The sequence below is a fragment of the Malaclemys terrapin genome, chromosome 3 (assembly GCF_027887155.1).
Source record: "Malaclemys terrapin pileata isolate rMalTer1 chromosome 3, rMalTer1.hap1, whole genome shotgun sequence".
Classification (NCBI taxonomy): domain Eukaryota; kingdom Metazoa; phylum Chordata; order Testudines; family Emydidae; genus Malaclemys; species Malaclemys terrapin.
The window spans coordinates 79,185,127-79,199,109 of record NC_071507.1 but is presented as its reverse complement, the minus strand read 5'-3'; the positions used below and the strand labels follow the sequence as shown (position 1 = coordinate 79,199,109).

The 13,983-nt window shown below is 40.6% G+C and overlaps 1 protein-coding gene across 1 annotated transcript in view; it reads left to right on the top strand.

The window, feature by feature from the left end:
* DISC1 (DISC1 scaffold protein) overlaps window positions 1-13,983 on the top strand; it is a 357,611-nt gene that overhangs the window by 326,835 nt on the left and 16,793 nt on the right. Inside the window, 1 exon segment of the mRNA XM_054024187.1 lies at window positions 7,699-7,817. Coding sequence (XP_053880162.1) covers window positions 7,699-7,817 — 119 coding nt within the window.

The window sequence follows — 13,983 nt, the reverse complement described above, 5'->3', positions numbered from 1 at the left end:
TTTTGGTCCATTCCTCATCTGAACAGCTGAATTACAAGTCTTCTATTTCCCTTATTTATTATTTGTATTACAGTAGCAGCTACTGGCCCTAAAACAAGATCCACATTATACATACACATAGCAAGAGCCAGTCCCTATTTCAAAGAGTTTACAATTGAAATAGACAAGACACTCAAAAGCATTATTATCCCTATTTTATAATGGGGAAACCGAGGCACAGAAGGAGTCTATGACTTGCCCAAGGTCAAACAAGAAGTCTGTAGTAGAGCTAGAAAAAGAACGCAGCTCTCCTAAGTTCCAGACCAGTGCCTGAATCACAAGCCCATCATTCCTCTAAGTATATGTTGTATATTCTGATCTCACTTCAGATTTACATCTGTGTAATTAACTCAGTAGCAGCGAGAATTTGGCATTAAGTAAATGGGTGCTTTTGTCACATGAACTTGAACAGTATACAAAGATGTATCAAAACGTTGTTTTTGTCGGTATGCCAAAAGTAATACTGTCATAGGCCTATTTTTGTTTGGAATGGTAGAAAAATCTCAAGAGTTCCTTGTCAAACCAATTTGACATCTTCATAATTCCTTTCTGAATGCTCATTCTCTCTTTAAAATTTTATTTAGCTCTTTGCAGCAGGAGAAAGCTGTAATGCATCAGAACAAAATTACTATTATAAGACATGCTTGCTAACACAAATAAGTGGGGTGCTAAAATGAAGATAAATATACATGTAGTTTGTGTTTCTTAACGTTGATGCAAATGGGCAAGCCAAATTGGATGGAATGAAAATATGCAGCAGTTTATGTACTGGATCTGACTTTAATCTCACTTACACAGGTGTATGTTAAGAGTAGATCTGTTGAACTCATTGAAGTTTACAGAGGGGTTTAACTGGTTTAAGTGAGTAAACAATTAAGCCCACTACATATTTATGTATTTGAAGTAATTCGATCCATTGATACTAAATATAGTGGTCAGAGTGAAGTGCCGGTAGTTGGGAGTTACGGGTTTTGAGCACAGCTCTACTGCTGTTTTGCAGTGTGGCCCCATGCAAGTAATTTTAAATGCTGTGCCTTCGTTTTGCCATTTGTAAAGTGCAGATAATACTTTCTTACCTTATTAGAAAATGATTGACAGTCTGCCCACTAGAACTGTGAAAACTCAGTTCAGGTTGATTTGCAAATATTTATTCTGTTCTCCTTCCGGCATGAGCCACTTTTTCCATGTTGCACCTAAAAGAAAACCTGACTTCACTGAGTCATTCTGGGACTGAAGAGGGAAGTGGGGTTAGCGGGTTCCTTGCTGTGATCTATGGGGCCAAAGCTAAGTGGAGAATAGTGTTCCTTCCTCAAATGCTAGTGTGTGATGTGGGACTTTTTTTCCTTGCTGTACCTCTTTTCTAGTTGGTAATTATGATAATGAAATTAGAATCTCGCTTTCCTAAATACTTAGCAAACAGGAGTCTGTATGTTTCACAGTTCTCATAAGAACAGACCAAAGAGTCTCAGAGTTGGAGGGGACAGTGCTACTTTTCCTCTTAGAAGACATTAAGGGTATATCTGTACTGCAAGTGAAGGTGTCATTGTAGCACAGGTAGGCATACTACACTAGCTTTAATCTAGCTAGCACAGGTAACGATAGCAGTGTAGATGTGGTGACATGAGCTTCAGCATGTGCTAACAACCAGAGTACAAGCCCTCCAAGGAGCTAGGGTATGTACGATTTTCCCTGCTGCGGAGAAAGGATCCAGCAACAAGGAGCTGTCAGAGCCTTTCCCCGCTGCTTCTCCCCTGCCAGAGCCTTTCGCCGCTGCCTCCCAGCTGCCAGAGCCTGTCCCTGCTGGGGGAGTCTTTTCCCACAGAGGGGAAAGGCTCCATCTGCAGGCAGTCAGCAGGACACTACAATGCTAAAAATAGCAGTGTAGCTGGGGAGGTAGGGCTTGGGTGAGTAGAGGGCCATGTAGGGTATGTACTTGGGTACGTACCCACACCCTTCAGTATGTCTTTGCTTGCCTAAACTATGCCTCACTGGCTACACTGCTATTATACCTTAGTAGGGGGGCTGTGTACTTTATACGACGCGGAAAAACACATGCAGTGTAGCTGTACCTAAAGCTAAGGTGGCTATGCCTATCCGGGCAACAATCACACCTTCACTTGCAGTGTATATCGACAGATCTCCCTTTCCCCAACAGCACTGTTAAATCACCACTCTGAGATGCTTGGATACACTGTATTAGGGACTGCTGTTTCTCAAAAAGGAATGGAAGCTTAAAAATTAGCCATTTCTTTACCTAGCACTTCATCCTGTGACAGTTTTTGTACAGCATCTCTGCAACAGCACATGGGTACATGATTGTATGCATCATTTATCTGGAAACTAACTGCCCTCAAGTTCATTTTAAAGCTGGAAGTCGCACTAAAAGGGTGCTTGGAGCTGTGGCTCCTCAGCCAGTCAAAAGAATAAATAAAGAAAAGCTTTGACATCCTGACTAGCCTGAGGGGTTGAAGTCTCAAGCTAAACCTCAAGTTTAAATGGGAAACATTGGAAATTCCCTAAAGAGTGCCAATGACCAGAGAATGTCTCCAGGTTATCTAAGTCTATCAAGCAGTGCAAACTTGAGGCGTGCCAGTGACAAATCAAAAGAGAAAAAGAGATAAAACATCCAGTCCAGCTGGTACAGAACAGAAAGAGGATTTCTGCTTGTATGGGATGAGCAAACAGGAAAGGAGAAAGATTCTATTTTTAGTTACATCAGTGTACATCTGAAGTAACTGTTGATTTTATTTGAGATTACGTTGATATACAGAGCCTGGAGTGAGACAGGACATTCTTAGTGGAAAAAGAGAAAGGAAATTGGAATTTTCTAAGGTAGCATTTCCCAAACTTTTTAAAGTTGAGGGGTCCCACTTCAGAAAAAGGAAACCAATCATGCCCCTCCAACCCTGACAGGTATTTGTTAAAGTCCTACCTAAAGGGTGCAGACATACCGAGTAGAATGTGCAGATTCTTATAACACAATGCTTCCTCTTCTTTCTTAGTGCTTTGCTGAGCAGTGAAATTGGCTAAAACGCCAATGTTAACATTTTAAACTGCGAAATTGATGGCACAATTCACACTTCTACACTACTGTTTCAGGTTCTTTGGAGACTCAGGCAGACATTGCTGCATAAGTACACTTGGGTCATGTTTTCACATGTGTTTTTTTTTTTAAACAAAGTAACAGCTAGACACTAACTTTTTATAAAAAGAAATAAAAGCTGGGACCCTGGAGAACAGTTGGGAGGTCTGTCTGTGCACCCTTTTCCCCAAGAGGGGCACACCCTTAACCTGGAGAAAAGCTGTTCTAAGATCTGACATGGGCTTGGAGGACCCCTCCGCCTACCCACAAAAGCTAAAAGATAAGAAATACTGGGTATACCAAAAGATGGGCCTTTTCTCCTGTAACTGCTGAATCAGAAAACAAAAAGGGAAAGCAAGGTCTAATTGGGAGCCCACTTCAACTAATACACAGATCATAGCTGCAAAGAGAGGGTGTGGTGGAAGACCTCCTTTTGCATGTGACTTTAGCAGATGATCTGGAGGAGCCAAATGAGATGACCTATGTTGTCAACAGAGTAAAACTTGTCTGAAGTAGACCAACACAGAATAGTTCTTCATTGATCAGGGCATTTCTTCACGGCAGAGTTAACACAGGTTTTTACTTGGGTGTGGCCCTCAACCTCTCTCCCATCCACACACACAATTGTCTCACCTGGGCTAGCTGGATTGTCTGAAGCCATAGCTTAAAATCAGAGTGAGGTTTTCATTTGGATTGATGACCCACCCATTCTGCAATGTGGATGCAAGCTAAACCACTTGAGGGCTGATAGTCCTCCAGTGCTTTCCCACAATTACCCCATGAACCCAGAGGGACAGACAAGTTCTCAGACAATTCACTGGGAAAGAATCATAGCATAGCTCAGTTTCCTGCAGTGCCAAGAACCAGGGCATATGCCCCAGCAGTCCTAGCAACACCCATGGGTGAGTGCACACCACTGAGGACACAGTAATTCAGGTAAAGCTTTGTGGTGTGGCCACACACAGCTGAGCTAGACAAACCCAGATGCTCAGACCTAGGTGCCGATAACCTGAGTTAATGCTGCAGTTAAGATGCCTCAAGGCTCCTGTGTATTTCGTATACCATGAAGCACAGATGAAGGCAGCTTTAGAAAGGAGTTGGGTTCAAGGGACTCTGGAAACCAATCCTGTCTTTCAGCAATTGTGCTAGTTAGGTGACTGATATTAGGGCTAAAACTGGCCATGCAACAGTACTCTAGGAAAATACTCTGACCTCAGACTTGACTTAACCCATCTGAAAATGGGGACGTCCCAATATAACTCATACCCTTATTGTATCATTTTGCTTAAATATAGTGACACACATTTTCAAAGACAATCACTTAATCTACACAATATTTTTTAACTGTTGCCTCCGGTCATGATTTTTTTCAAACCAGCCTTGGAAATCTCATAGTTTTTGGCAGCGTGAGTCTGATCTATAATCTGATATACTAATAGCCCTTAATTAAAGCAATGTACTGTAGTCTGATCCAGACAAAGTACTCAATATATTGATATTATGGAACTAGAGCCTGCTTTTTGTTTACATGTCACTTTAAAACAGCACTTCATGTTCTGTACTGTGGTAATTTATTTTACCTAAGCGTACAGTCCGCAGTGATAGCTTGATTTGGAAAACCTCATTCATATGTTTTATCCATCAAAGCAAATCTGTACTTAAGAGCTTTCAAATCCTAGTTAACAGCTTTTCTTGCTAAATCAAGTGCTCATATTTTATAGTACCGAGCAAACCATCACTGCACCAACCTCCCCCACTCCCCACGCACACATGCAACATTGACACATTTGAAATAATGGCTATATGGACATCTAATTTTCTTATGACTGGTTAACTTCTTTAGAAAAATTGGCATTCAAAGATGGAACTTTTAATAGATAATCATTTTTAGATATACTTTCAGAGCAATGACTGGCAATGATTTACTAACTCTTCTTTTTCTAGCATTAGAGATACCAAAGTTTACTTAGAATGCTGCAATCTTTTCTTGTATGCTTCTCACAAAGCTATTCTAGCCTTCCAGTTGTGTGAATTGCTCAGGTTATCCCTCTCCCTAAAAAAACATACAAGAGCTTGCTGGTGTACGGAATAACAATTTACCAGCTCGATGGATGACTCATTTTCTTTACCCAGTTCTGAGACAAGGACATTTACAGTCAATAGAGAGAGATGCCACCTTCTCCCCACCTACCTCTGAATTTAAAAACAATGGGCCAAATTCATCACTGGTATAAATTCACTGTTACACCATGGATGACTATGTCAATACTCTAAGGATCCACAGAACCAATACAGTTAGGAATCAAAATACTTCACATTGGACAGCACACCCCAGCGAAGAAGAGCACACATGCTTCATAAGAGAAGCCCTGTCTACCTTGGTAACCTAGGCAGTGAAGCTATTTGGTCACCCCAGCTTGTCTCAGTTGCTCCCTGTGCCAACCCACCCACCCCGCTGTAGCTTCCCCCCACACCTCCTGTGTATTTTTCCTCAAGGAAGACATTTCTGGTTTAGCTTATTAGTAGTGAATGCTTGGCTTTCTGCATAGGCCCCAGAATCCTTTGCCATTATTTATGCCATGATTTAAGGAAGCATCACAGCAGCTGGCATTGTGGATTCTGAGGCTCGTATAAGACCCAGGACACTAGCTGCATGTGTAAAATTAACATCACCTGTTTGGATGAATTTGTAGGGGATGCAGCAAGAGAAGAATAGTTCAGACTGACCGGTTAGTGAATGACCATGGTTGTCTCAATACTGTGGTCATGGAAATTCAGATCTGGTACCTAATCACCCATTTACATATACTTTCCCCTGAGCCTGGCCATGTCACCCAGTGTAGATGCAGGTGCCGATTAAAATAGCAAAATTGCCTTTTTTGTGTGTTACTGTTACAATTAATTTTAGAACTTTTTTTTTTTCCAAAATGATCATTTGCCAATTTGTCGTTCACCTAATGAGGAATGACACTGCAAGGAAATATGTTAAGCGAATATTCTATCCCTGGTTAATTGCGAAATTTGATGCATCCTGTAACTGGAAGTAGCACTACACATTTTAAAATGGACTGTGATTGAAATAAAAATGGTGGGAAACAACTAGTTTTTTAAGCTTATATTTTCTTGCTTTCCTTTGTAATGGAATAGCAGAATACTGTTAGTCTAAACCAGGGGTGGCCAACCAGTGGCTGTGGGGCTACATTCAGCTCTTCAGAAGTTAATATGCGGCTCCTTTTACAGGCACCGACTCGGGGGCTGGAGCCACAGGTGCCAACTTTCCAATATGCCAAGCGGTACTCACTGCTCAACACCTGGCTCTGCCACAGGCCCTGCCCCACTCCACCCCTTCCCGCCTCCTCCCTTGAGCCTGCCATGCCCTCACTCCTCTCCCTCCCCCCAGAGCCTCCTGCACGCCACAAAACAGCTGATCGGGAGGTGTGGGGAGGGAGGAGGAGGCAGCGCTGACTGGCAGCCAGTCTGGGAGAGCTGCTGATGTATTACTGTGCTTCTTTGGCAATGTACATTGGTAAATTCTGGCTCCTTCTCAGGCTCAGGTTGGCCACCCGTGGTCTAAACCAACAAAATTAAAGTCTATTATCTTAGATCAATACATGTTGTTATAATAATAATAATATAATAATATATGGAGATATACCTATCTCATAGAACTGGAAGGGACCCTGAAAGGTCATTGAGTCCAGCCCCCTGCCTTCACTAGCAGGACCAAGTACTGATTTTGTCCCAGATCCCTAAGTGGCCCCCTCAAGGATTGAACTCACAACCCTGGGTTTAGCAGGCCAATGCTCAAACCACTGAGCTATCTTAAGATAAAAAACATTAAATAATGGCACATATGTCAAGCCCGCCCAAATTCTGAATTATTCAAGCAAAGTCTGTCAACACTTCAGCCAGACTTTTTTAGTCTTTTCAAAATTTTTTAGCAAATTTAGTGCTTGAAAGAGATGTCAACATTTATAGCCTTCAAGTAAAATTTTGAAAAATACCAGTGACTTCGAAGCCCAAGTGATGTTTTCAATAGCAACTTAGGCACTTAAAAAGTCTCACTGAAAGTCATTGGACCTAAATGTCTAAGTCACTTTTGAAAAATAGGACTTTGATTTCTAAAGTATTTTGGTGGTTTTGAAAATTGTACCCCTAGAGACGATAGTCTGTTTAACGATAGAACATGCACAGCATAGGCAGTGCAAGATTCCCCTTCACTGAAGGGCTGGGAGTGAGAGGGCAGTTCCGTCTCAGTGACCATTTAATTCCCTGCCGAGTATGACAATTATCATGACTTATTTTGCTGCTTGGAGATGGATTGAGACCACCAGCTCATTTCATTTCACATAGGTCACCAAATCATTAGACAATAACAGCTTTCACTCCGTACAAACCGGACCATGGGTTTGAACGAGTGACCTAGCAATGCAAGGCACTATATCCTGTTACCAGTTCCCTGAGTCATCCAGTCTTACTGTTTTAAAATATTTATTTTATCCTTAATTTGCCATGAATTTGAACTGTACTAATGGAATAAATAGCAATCACCTTTTCTTTTCCTTTTCAACTCCTAGGACTTCCACTTATTTTCTGCAGAACTGGGAGAAAAATGTGAAGCAATAAGTGAGAAACTGGTGCAATTAGAAGATCAACTCCAAGCATCAGTCTGCAACTTGGATGACGGTTTTATTCATATCCTTTTGCTACATAGATTAACTATTTATCTCCCAGCTTCATATAAAGCACTAGTTTATTTTAGCATGATCTGGAAATGTTAAGTAAGGTGGAAATGAGTGAATTTAGCTACTGTGGACATTTTTGGTCTACTAAAACATTCCCATAGTGCTCATTCACTGTGGGTCTGATCCAGTTCGTGATGAAGTCAATGACAAGACTTCCGTTGACTTAAATAGGAGTGAGATAAATCCTGTAAATTTAATCTTAGACTAAATGTTGAAATAGTCATCTGCTTATCTCTATCAATCTAATCTCTGAGTTTTACAATGTACACATCACTGCAAGTGTCTAGTGCACTAAGTAGAACACATGTAACAGCCAACACAAATCTGCACTTTCAAACATGATCTATTTAGTCAAATTAAATGCGAGTTCATGTGCAGTCAGAATTGATTATAGATCTCTAATCTAGCTATTGTTCCTTCTGAAATATCCAGTAGTTGCATCATGTGGTAGATACACTAGAGGGTAGGGATCGGATACAGAGGGACCTAGACAAATTAGAGGATTGGGCCAAAAAAAACCTGATGAGGCTCAACAAGGACAAGTGCAGAGTCCTGCACGTAGGACGGAAGAATCCCATGCACTGCTAAAGACTAGGGACCGAATGGCTAGGTAGCAGTTCTGCAGAAAAGGACCTGGGGTCACAGTGGATGAGAAGCTGGATATGAGTCAACAGTGTGCCCTTGTTGCCAAGAAGGCTAACGGCATTTTGGGCTGTATAAGTAGGGGCATTGCCAGCAGATCGAGGAACGTGATCGTTCCCCTTTATTCGACATTGGTGAGGCCTCATCTGGAATACTGTGTCCAGTTTTGGGCCCCACACTACAAGAAGGATGTGGAAAAATTGGAAAGAGTCCAACGGAGGGCAACAAAAATTATTAGGGGTCTGGAGCACATGACTTATGAGGCGAGACTGAGGGAACTGGGATTGTTTAGTCTCCAGAAGAGAAGAATGAGGGGGGATTTGATAGCAGCCTTCAACTACCTGAAGGGGGGCTCCAAAGAGGATGGAGCTCGGCTGTTCTCAGAGGTGGCAGATGACAGAACAAGGAGCAATGGTCTCAAGTTGCAGTGGGGGAGGTCCAGGTTGGATATTAGGAAAAACTATTTCACTAGGAGGGTGGTGAAACACTGGAATGGGTTACCTAGTGAGGTGGTGGAGTCTCCTTCCTTGGAGGTTTTTAAGGTCAGGCTTGACAAAGCCCTGGCTGGGATGATTTAGTTGGGAATTGGTCCTGCTTTGAGCAGGGGGTTGGACTAGATGACCTCTTGAGGTCCCTTCCAACCCTGATATTCTATGATTCTATGTGGCATCTACCATGTGATTTAACCTGCATACAGCACTGTACAGTGTAAATAGCCATAAGAGAGTTGGGTATTTGATTCTCTTCCAGCTGAAAGCCCTTGGATAAAATACAGAAAGAACCAAAAGGCTGCTTACGCCATCCAGCATCTGGGTAAAGGTTGCTTAACCTTTACAGAGCCATCTGCCATACCTACATATGTAGAAATTTCCCAACTTTAAAAGTACGGACTATTTTTTCACCTGTGTTGTCTCATCCTCTTATTGTGTTTATAGAAATAAATTACCTCCACCAAAGGTAGTGATTCTGCTGAGAATGGAAATTAGCCTTCAGAAAGTGTAAATGTAAAAAGCATAAGAACAGATTGGTTGGGCTGGGGTCTTGGCTTAGTATTTATTCTTTGTAACTGCTGAAGAGCTTACAATCTAAGCTATACAAGCCAAAGACATGATGAGCCATGGAACACTAGCTCAAGTAAGAGAAGATGGGAGGAGGATTTGGGTGGAGGAGAAGGTAACAAGCTTTCCTGGAGGAAGGAGCAGAAACAGGGCTTGCTAGAGGTGAGGGGGTTTGCGATTGTTCTTGGCACAGGAGCAATGTGATAGAAATGAATAGGCATGAGTGCAAGAAGAACAATGAAGGGAGAAGTAAGGAAAGAGGTTCAGTAATAGCGTACAAAATGAGAGCCAATATACAGATGGGGCCAAGACTATGTAACACTTTGAAGACTAGGATATGAAACTTAAATACAGATTGAATCCTTTCATTGGCTTTCTCAGAGGGCAGCAATTTTGTTGGAGTGTCAGGAGAGAAGAATGATTTTGAAACACTATATGGATTTGATTGGAGAGAAAAGATGGGAGAGGTGGGAAGGTCTAGAGAAAAAGTTTAAAACAGAAGATAATGATAAACAAGAACTGGACAAGGGTTTTCAGGGACTGGGGAGGAATAAAGACAGGATGGCTAAATTACAGAGAAAAAAGGGGCATGCTTAGTAGAGACAAGTAATGGGGAGAAGTGTAAATATACCACTGTGATTGTAAATCTGGAAGACAAAGTGTCACGGTTACAGGGAGAACGGCACCTTGGACCTCTTTTAGTCCCTCCCTCTCAAGTGCACCTGTTGGTAACAGGGCTGGCTTCCTGCACTTCAATCCAGGCAGAACCACACAGTCCAACCAGTGACCCAGTCCCAGAGTGGGTTGCAGCCTTCCTGGTTCCCAGCCAGGTTAATGACACAGGCTGAACAGGGTTTGGAACCTGTCAACCCTTTCGCTCTGGGAACCTGTGACCAGGGAGTTGATTAAAGCAACTCAAAACAGGGTCTTCAAAACAAAGTATTATTCATTTGTTTCCCCAGAGGCACAAAGCACATAGAGTAAAAGGTAAAAACAATAAGAAAGCTAGACACATTGCTCTGACCTACACCTTCATCATTCCTCATCAGCTTTTGTAGGTTCCTGTTAGCCCAGCTAATCCCCATCGCTGGCTGGGAAAAATAGACTTTCTGCTTGCAGCAGGCTCTGTGTACCCCTTAGCCTATCAGCTTTCATTGATTCTCTCTGGGCAGCCTCACCTTGCTCACCTAACCCTCCTCCCTTTTCTAGGCCCATGCTCCTGTAATGGCTTAGTATTTCCCTTTGGTCTGTCTCTCATCAGCCTTGCCAAACAGCTCTCTCACTAGAGTTGGGACATAGGCATCCCCTCTTTGTGGCTATAAACCTGGACACTGTGTTTTACAGTTTGGTGGGATGCTCCTTATCTAGCCCATTATTTTACCTTTCCTGCTTGGTTCTTTTAACAATGCCGTTTGATCTAACTCTATAGCAATTCCATCATAAATAAGGAGAGTCATGCACCATATTCATAAAAAATAAGACATGTTATTTCCCAGTTTGTCTCACACAAATTCTTAATCATTGTGTTTTCAATGGAGATAGAGAAGAGACAGAGTGGAGAAGTATTGAAAGGAAAGATGAAAAAAAATTCCATTTTGGAGAGTTTGTAATGGTAGCTTGTAATGACACCCAAGAGGAGGTGCTAGAAAGACACCCGGAGATGAGGAACTGAACAGAAGGCATACAGTTCTAAGAAACGTAGATTTGAGAATCATCCTCATCAAGGCTGTAGTTGAAACCATAAAGAGCAGACAAGGTCATGAAGGAAAGACAGTGTAGAGGCTAAGGACAAAATCTTAAGAGACACTAACAGATGGAAGGAAAGAGGAAGATGAGACACTTTATTTGAGATGCTGTATTGTTTTATAGACCTGGAGAGCCATTACCAACCTTGCAAAAGCTTAAAATCATAAAATAAGCCTGATATTCATTAAAAGTGCATAATATTTTTACTGTTTAAAATTCCTATGAGAAACAGAATGATTCAAGCCAATGTAATTAGCTATTTTGTAGTAATTTGTCATCACTTAGAATCCCTCACTGCCCTAAATGTTTGTCTTATTTTTACAGGAAGATAATTAACCTGTGTTTAGCACAGACCAATTTGTAATGTGTCTGTGAGGCATTTGTATAGTATAATTGATCAACCTTAATCCTGTTTGAGATCTCTTTGCAATGCTATATACATACACCCATTTAACTCCCCTATAAGAAATGGCAGGAGGTTCTAACCTTACACCTTATAGCTCATTCTTAATTGAGTCCAGTGTGTCCAATGGGTAGAAGAGCACTGGGAGACAGGAGTCTTCTATTCCCAGCTCTGCCACAGACTTGCTATATTTTCTTTTGGAAGTCACTTTACATCTATATTTGAATTAACCCAGCTGTGAAATGGGTCTGACAATAGTTACCCACCTTACAAGGTTTGTTATGAGGTTTCATACATTTTTGTTTGAAGAGAACTTTTTGATTTTTGAATGACAGACACTACAGAAGCACATAGTATTAGTATTATTTTTATAAAGGCAGTATATGCTTCAATTTAATTTAAATTCTAAATGTAAAAGTTAATTAAAAATCATTTTGAACTTTGAACAGACTTGTGGGTCAATCTCATTTAGAAACACAATCAAGTTTTCACCCAGATTAGCTTTGAGTGTCCCAAACCCCCATATTTCCTTTCCCACCTTGATCACGTTTTAACAGACAATATCTTAACCCTAATATTAAGCAATTTTCACTATTCACAAGATTGATCTTAACATGATCATACACTTTGCAGTTAGCATTAAGATACATACAAGGTTCATAGGTAGTGTAAATAACAATAGTGAAGAAAGACAATTTAATGGAGTTTGTTAAATGCACTATTAGGTGAAAATTTGGTTTCTAAGTCCAGGTACTGTAGATCACAACAGAAATCTGGAGATTTGGAAGTCATGGGTTTGCATCAAGACTTGGCTTTTTGACATCAGTGATTACATAAATGGAGTTAAATCCTGTAATGATGACTGGATAACATGTACATCATGTCCTGTGGGAAGGATGCTGTTATGGCTTCCAAGAGGTGCATCAAGAACAAATCAGAAAACTTATTTAAAGTTTGTTGAATATCTCAAGTGATTGCTAGCAGCATAGAGCCTTTAAACTCTAGATTACTGAGTAAAATCCACTAAAGGTGAACGTAATCAAAAGTTATCAAGTTGTCCTTTTGTTTTATTTAAAAGGGATGAAAAAAATCAAATCTTTAAACCATTATTCAAAATCAATCTGTTGGCTGTTAAATAGCCTATGAAATAATCGTGGTCTTATTCCTGTGTTACAAAAACTAGCACCACAATTGGCACTAGTTACTATTGTCAACAGGGAGGTTAAGGATTGAGCTTTTCACAGCCTTTATTTATTTGACTTCAGTGAAAACACATGTCAAATGGGAAGTGCGTATGTGGTCTTTATTAAAAATACCTTTTAAGATATAAAACTATGTAAGGGCTAGATGTAATTTATTTGTAAAATATGATCTAGAACTTAATGAGTACTGTAAAAACTTCCCAGCAGAACTCTTGCTTGCTCTGTATTTAGATAAAAGAAAGGAAGCCATGAATATACTGAGGAGAAAAAAAAGTATGTATGGCCGAAATTTGCTGTGAAGGTGTATGGATGTCTCTTTTTAATGAAAAGGACTATAAACGTCCCACAGATAACTACATTCCTGCAGCTGTCAAGAAATTCTGCCAATATTTAGTATACATCATGGCTTTGATTAATAATTAAATCTATATTAAAGGAAATAATTCCCAGTTGCCATTGTTTTTCATTATACATTTAGACGGCACATAACGCTCGAATCAGCCATGCTGTTACTAGTAATTGCTGGTGTGACATGAACAAAGGAGAAGGCGATATTTCTTGGTGTTGAATATTTACACAGAGCCTCTTGGGAGTCTCATTTGATATTGAAGTTTCTCACTGCAAATATTAAACAGTACCTTTGTATAAAAAAAGCATCAAACAGAATAAAAAATCCCCTCTGTAGCACTCTGACTGTCTGACATGTTTGCTAAATTATATGTAGCATAACCAAATACAACCACAAAACAGTCAACTATAGTTAATCAGTGGCAAGTGTATGAAAACAGTCTGCATCATTAATTGGAAAAACCAAAGAAGGAGAGGTGACTCATTGCTGGTGTCTGCAGGGCTGATGAGAGGTGTTACTTCACTGACAGTAAAGGCCTAGAATTTCCAGTAAAATTAAATGGCTCCTATATTGCAATTTCACAGTCATTTTTGTTCTTAATTAGCAGTTAGGGTTTGATAGACAATTTGAGTGCATGTAATAGTTCCTTCTAGAGAAAATGCTTTTGTTGAGAGAAAACTGGGTTGGGCTATCTTATGTTAAATGCACAAAATCCCC